Genomic DNA, 7,156 nt, shown 5'->3' with positions numbered 1-7,156 from the left:
CCTTGCTCTGTGGATTGAATTCAGTAATCTACCAAATTTAAATAGCAACACCCTCAATGACCTCCCACTTTTAAGCTAATTGTTTTAATGATCAAAACAGATAAATAGGTTAAAAACATATTAATGAAATACATGGCTAGACCGAAAGTCAAAGCTTGAAATTATTGGGAGTCTTTCCATTGCCTTCAATGGATTAATATCATACTGAAGGAATACTCCAAATTACAGCCAGAGGGAAAACATTGAGCCCAACAACACATACACACAAGAAAGCTTTTTCTTTTCTACCTGAAGTCATGCTAATTTAAAAATACAAACTGTAACAAGACAATGTTGGCAGGCTGGAACCCTCAAACTGCTGACACTAAAACCCTTCCGAGGCAGACCCTGGCAGGGGCAGCTGCTCAAGCTGCTAAAATCAACAGGGTATTTTCTTGGAGGCAGGATCTCTCTTCTCTTCCTTTCCTAACACTTGGGAAATACCCCACAGGTTTTACTGAAATGCTTATTTTGATAAGTGAAAAACCAGAATATTTTACTTTAGGAGAGACATCATGATTAACTAACTTGTGAATTTTTGAGACTAATCTGCTTTTTATGCATTACAGAGTTTATTTGTATGTATTTTTTTTCTAACATTAAATTAAAAAAAAGTTTTAAAAGTTTTCATAATAAACAGAAAATAACCCCGTGGAATTTATCTTCTTTCACCTACTGGGTAACTTCATAAATCTTTACTGATTTATTAAACAATAATCTTTACTGGGTTATAGCTTTGACACAGAGCTCTTGCTTTTGTTATATCCATCCTAGTAAACAGAAATGGCTGTAAGGCAGCGTAAGGAGATGCTTAAACATCTAAATTGTTGAATTTGGTGAAAAAGGACTGAGTTTAAAAAACTTAATTTCTTTGTGAGCCTGGAATGGATTCTTCAGCATTCAGTATTATGTGCTGTTAACATTATTGTAACCTGTAATATTTACCGTTGATTAAGATAAAATACAAAATGATCGATCTACATCAATCTCTCCCTCCTCCACATCTCCCTCTGGTTAATATGGAGATGAATCTTCAAAGAACTTTTGTAACAAGGATGCTAAGTAATACAGAGGGGTAAGGCATGTTTGGCAACTGCCAGGAAAACGCACCTTAAAATCAAGTTTCTACTGTGATGCCACCCACACGCCCCCCACACCCCCAGTTACACAAAGATGGACCCAAGTATAAGACAATTCTGTTATTTCACATCTATTTAAATTTCTTTTCATACGTTAATGAATTAGTCCCATAGCAGTTCAGGGCATGGGTTGATGCCATGAAGTTCTCCCTACTCTGCTGCATCTCTCTTTTAAAAGCCTGGTCATGATTTTGATATATTCCCTGGTTTGTTAACTGTGACATTCAGCACAATCCGCATGCTCTCCCTACTGTTTTCAGGACTTGCTCCACCACCATAATCACTTTGTGAAAAACAGTGAAGGTGAAGACTCCATCTGGATGGCCGGCAATGGAGAAAAACAGACTCATGTTTCAGTTTCAACATGAGTTACACTTAAAAACAAGCAAATTCCTCCCTTCCCCTTGGGCATTTCCATTACACAGACAGAAAAATTAGCTATGGCTACTGATGAGGGAAAATTTGCAATTACCTTGCTAATACTGAACATGAACTCTGTCAAGGATACAGTGTGGAATGTGCTACTAGTTCAGTTATCTTCCACAACACAAAACCAGGCTCCAGTTACATATTAATCATAAGAACATATGATAGAGATGTGGCCAGATTTAATTTGCTAGTTACTGATGTTCCCATGGCAGTTGCTAAGAGATATGGCAGAATACATGGACATGCACATACCCATCCCCCTTTATTTTTTCTTAGAAAGGTTAAGGCTACATGAGAAGCGATCAACTTTCTGTCTAAAATCTTAACTGAGATTACAGCTATGTGAAACATATTGCTGAGGTAAGAATTAATTATTTATGTAATGTACAAGTCTGGGAAAGTGGCTTCGAAAGCCTTTAACTCTGAGGGTAAATCATAAGAAGTCAAAAAACTTCTGTACTTGCTTCAGTCCAGCTTTCACAGCATTGGAACAGAAGACTGTTAAAGTAAAAGTAAAAATTACCACTAAAGTAAAAATTACTGTAGGTGCACTAACTGTGTGTATCAGCAAGTGAAAAAAACCCATGGCAAACATTTAACTGTTGGGACTGGCTTTGTAATTTTTGTGTGGCATTAGAAAAAATACACTCTAATTTAAGTTTGTGCACTCATCCTCATGGTATGCACACAAGGCATGTCTATATTTCCTGCTGTACAGATATTTTTGACATAATGTGCAGCAGTCTCCCTGGTAAGAGTTATGGGTATCTCTCAGTTCATTAAAAGCAGTGAAGAAACTAGTCTGAGAGACAGGCTTATTAAGAAAAAGAGTATGCTTTACATAAAGAAAGCAGACTTTTTGTCAGCTTTAGCTCATACTCTGTCAATTTAGCTTTGAAAACCAGGTGACTCTTACTCCAAGTCAGTTGAGAAATGTATTTTTCCTGTAGTTTTCACAAATCCTCTTCTACCAAGTACTTTAAAGCCTGAAATTGAGTTCTAACTGCCTTCACTAAAGATGTTGAAGACTAACTGCGGTGGAAGAGAATGGGACCAGAACTGTTTGCATCTAACATTTCGATCTAGATTTGCAAAAAAATGTGAGTTTTGGCAGTGTCTCCAAGTATTTGTTTAAATAATAGCACTCTGAAATAATTTCCGTAAGGAATAAAAATTGAACAAATACGGAAGCTAGTCTGTGCATTAACTTTTCCTAATGACTCTAGTATCCAGTTCTTAAAGTATACACTCTAGTTCAACACTGCTCAGGCTGTAACGCCTCATCTTCTACGTTGTCCTTTCAAACACAACAGAGCAAAAAAAGCTAATGAAGTTTCTGAAATAGGTAGTGATATTTTCACTTAGAGGCTAGTGGCACAGCATCCTTCTTGACTGAAATCAAATAAAAAGAAAACCAATGCTAAAACATATGAAAGAATTCAGTTTTAAAATTAAGATTAAAAATGTTCCTCAGATTTTAAATAGTTGTATGCTGTGGGTTGCACGACAGTGGCCACAATTGTCTAAACTAGGTTACTATTTCCATGCAATAATCTTACCACTCTGAGACGTTGAGTAACCTAGTGTACTTTTATTAAGTAAATGGAAGCAGAGATTAATGAACATTTATTGGACCAACTTAACACCTTGAAATCACAGGCATCAGTCAGACTGAGAGGCAGCATACTGATAGATCAAGTTTTCTTTACAAATCTATGAGCCCCTGTACAAAAATAAAGTATAAAAGGGGCAAACAGAAATATTTGTTTCTTCCCAATCCCAGGCCTGCTTTTGAGGTCACATTCAGCATAAATTTAGAGAAGTCCAAGAGGCACTCTAAATTATGCAGTGATATTTACAGTACTAGGAGGACCCTTCTCCAGTTGGAGACTGAAAAAAAAAAAAACCCCATAACATTAGCTCTGCACTTGCATGAATCTTCCCTATGCAAGTGAAGCTTACAGCCGAATTTATGGCAGCCTTTTACCCTCTACGTACCACACAAAACAGAGACGCATCAGAAGGGTTTGGGCAGGGCAGGAGGCAGGGGAGGCATGGATTGGGCAGACTGAGGAGTCCTGGGCTTGCTCCGTGTTTCCTGGGACTGGGACTGTGCTGAAACTGGTTCATGGAGCTCACTGGGCTGTGTGGTTCAGCTGTACTTAAAGCCTAGGGGGGGTTCCAAGTTAATCTTTTGCTACTGAAGGTTCCTACAAGGAAAACAGTCTGGTAAAGAGGAGGCAGGACAGTATGCTAACTGATGTGCTTTACAGTTTTTGTCTCTTGATAAAGGCTATACAGTGAGAATAAAAGAAACTAAGCTCTCCAAGTTAGTCCTTCTACTGTGTAATATTAACTGAATGGTAGCTCCACTTAAGAGAAGAAAAGCATGTTAATTACATTAAATCACTACTTCTTGTCATCTACATAAGGCAGAAGCACCCTCATGGGCCTTATGAGTTTTCTTTCCTTACAGGCTGGATACACAGAAGCTCCAAGAAATTCACATTAACAGAGTTAAAAGTGTGTAGTCAAAACATTTATGGTGGACTATACCCAAATTATCAAAATTACTTTACCTGTTTAATGCCATAAACATTTGAGATGAAGAATGTGTCACTGACGTCAGATACCAATGCTCACCAGAGAAGAAGTTTGTATTTCTAACACTCAGAAACACTCCACTGACTGATTTTCAGTAGGCCTTCCCATCTTTGTGCTTTACTGGGAAAAGAGGTAGTTTTGAGAGTGAATGAACCTGTCACTTCGATGAGCTCAGCTAGTGTGTAATACTACCATTGCAACAGCTGATCTACAGGAACACCTGCTAAGGTTCAGCCAGGACTAAAATGACACAGCACAACTACTTGAAAAATTACCTCTTAATCACTAAATAGTTCACAGTTTGCACCTATCCCCTTTTATAGGGGCTAAATTCAGAACAGATGAGCAGCTACTACTACTCTGATAGGTTCTCTCTTACTCACTGGCTTACTTATGCAAAGCCCACGCAGGTAGTTTCTCGTCGGTTAGTTTCCAGCACTCCACAAACTACAAGCTCAAGGGACTCTGTTATGGTACTTGTTTTGGGATGCAGCCACAGAACTGTGATGCCAGCCATACCGTGAGTGGGTTCAGCAGGTGGGGTAAAGTGCTGCAGGCTGCGAGCTGTCCTGTGAACGTGGCACAAAATAAACACTTCCCCTGACCAGGCTGGATGGGATGCCCACATGGACCTAGATTTTACCTAAGGATTTTACAAGAATAGAGATTTCACCACCTGACCTGCAGTAGAGTAGGCAGGAGAAAATGAGTAACCTATGCACTTTATGGTAACTACCCCTATGATAAAGGTTCAACCATGAGAACCTTTTCTGATTACACGTGCAGCGGTCCCAAACAACTGGAACAGCCCACAGATCAATTACAGCTGATAGTTCAACTTCGAGGATAAATCCTTTAAGAACACTCTATCATTTGAATATAAACACTAAACTTCATACCATACAACAGCACACAGCCAACCAAGCTTTGAAGATAAATCATTTTAAGGAACACTGTATTTCTGACACCTAAAAAGAGGTGGCAATGCTTGCTTCTGTTAACCATTTTCAGAAAAAAATGCAAACCACCTGGACCAGTGAGAGCATAAAGAAGGGAAACAAAACAGCAGGTCAGCATGTGGTTAAATTTTCTTACTTGGCTTTGCTCTAATTCTAAATTTGTTGAACTTGTGCTTGTACAGGCAGAGCAGAGCCCCTGGAACAGACTACAGGCTGTGCCCCTACAAGGGCCTTTCTTTAACAGACTTTAAGAAACCTTTTCTCACTGTATGAGTCACTGATTTGTTCTTGAAACTCCCTGCGATGAAATGAAGGACCCAAAAGCATTTAATTGTTGAACACATAAAAGGAAGTATATTTAAAATAAAAAAAAATTGGTCAGACTGTAGAGTCAATTACCATTTTTAAAGGAATTTACAGGGCTGTTGTAGATGAGTCTTTTGGAATAGTCAGTTTATCGCAATGCCTAAACTGGTTTCTTCATTGCACAGTATTTTCTTTTAAAATGTGTGCATCTTTAAACAATTACATACATATTAAAAATCAGCATTTCTTTGCTTAAACTTAATTAAAACGTTAATACTCTCAGACAACACAGATCTGAAATGGTGAAACCAGTATTTGCCCCCTCCCACCTTACAACAAATTAAATTGAGACAAAATTACAAACACATTTCACTACATGATTATTATTAATAAAAATCAGTTTGTTTTTTTTTTTTTTTTATAAAGTTGCCCAAAATGCAAGGGATGTGCATAGGTTTACAACTTAGTCAGAATAATATTTTACTTTATTCCCTTGGGTACGTGTTCCCATGAACGGAATGTACTTTGCTGTAGATTACAGGTTTTATCAACACAGATACACCAACGGCATGAACGCTTGCGACTGTCCACATGCATTAAGAGTCAAGACCCAATTTCAAATTTCTAAAAGTTTTACAGAGTTCTTCAAAGAGACAGTATCACATTATCTGGATGTTACACAAAAGTACTTAAAAATACTATCCTAGGGAAAAAAAAAGCAAAAAAAAGGCCTTTAAAATTTATGAATTTGTTTCATAACCACTAGACTAATTACTTCAAATAAATAAAGGAAAGTATTCCAATCCATAAAATCAGACTCTAAAAAGAATGTAGTGTTCCACCCCCAAGTTAAGGTAACAGAATCATATTATTATTACTATTAAAATAGATTATAGAAAGCAGCATCTATTTTGTGCAGTTTTTAGGGGCCCTTGAAATAAAAAGCTATGATTTCCAAAAATATAACATTCCAAAGGACTGAATAATACATATATTTAAAGATACATTTTATTAAAGTTTAGGAGAAATGATTAAAAAAAAGATACTGTCTCTTTAAATTAGTGTTTAATTTTTTTCCCCCTCCTCCTATCTATTCGGACATGACAATAATTATATTTTAGGTCACACTACATCTAGGTAGTCTCTAGGGGCCAAGACCTGTTGACACAAGGTCAATAACGAAGAGGTTTTCCATGTATGAGGTGGTTCCCAGTAATGACAGATTCTTTTTTTTTTTTTCAATTCTGTCGTGACCGTTCTAGTAGACCCAGGAGACCGGGACCCACTGTGAGGCTGTACACACAAGCTCGATGGCTTCCTCCAGGTGCCTGATAGTTTCATCGATTTCATTGTTGATAATTGTTAGGTCAAAGTAGTGTGCATATGTTCTCTGTAAGATTTCAGACTCCTTCTGCAGGCGCTGAAGGGATTCATCCTGTTTGGCAGTCAGAAAAGAAAATGGGAGAGAGACAAGTTGGATCCTTTTGTACTCTTCTCCAACAGCTTTCTTACTGTTGCTTGGTCAAAAAGGCCTTAGGGATGCCTAGGTGGCTTAGATTCCCCCACCTAAATCTATGGAAATCACATGGGAGAAAAATGGCTGACATAAACAGAACTCGGTTATTGACATTACTTGAGACAAAACATGAGTAAAAAAACAGCAAGGCAGAGGATGGAAGC

General features: G+C 37.7%; 1 protein-coding gene across 17 annotated transcripts in view; it reads right to left on the bottom strand.

The window, feature by feature from the left end:
* Positions 1–5,496: 5,496 nt before the first annotated feature.
* Positions 5,497–7,156, bottom strand: part of CASK (calcium/calmodulin dependent serine protein kinase) — a 225,864-nt gene continuing 224,204 nt past the window's right edge. For all 17 annotated transcript variants that reach the window (XM_074814527.1, XM_074814528.1, XM_074814532.1 and 14 more), the window contains one exon: positions 5,497–6,911. In XM_074814527.1, coding sequence (XP_074670628.1) covers positions 6,735–6,911 — 177 coding nt within the window. In that variant the 3' untranslated portion in view covers positions 5,497–6,734. The remainder of the gene's footprint in view (positions 6,912–7,156) is intronic.

This window comes from Strix aluco, chromosome 2 (assembly GCF_031877795.1).
Source record: "Strix aluco isolate bStrAlu1 chromosome 2, bStrAlu1.hap1, whole genome shotgun sequence".
Taxonomy (NCBI): Eukaryota; Metazoa; Chordata; class Aves; order Strigiformes; family Strigidae; genus Strix; species Strix aluco.
Note: the sequence above shows the minus strand (reverse complement) of the source record. Positions and strands in the feature narration are given on the sequence as shown.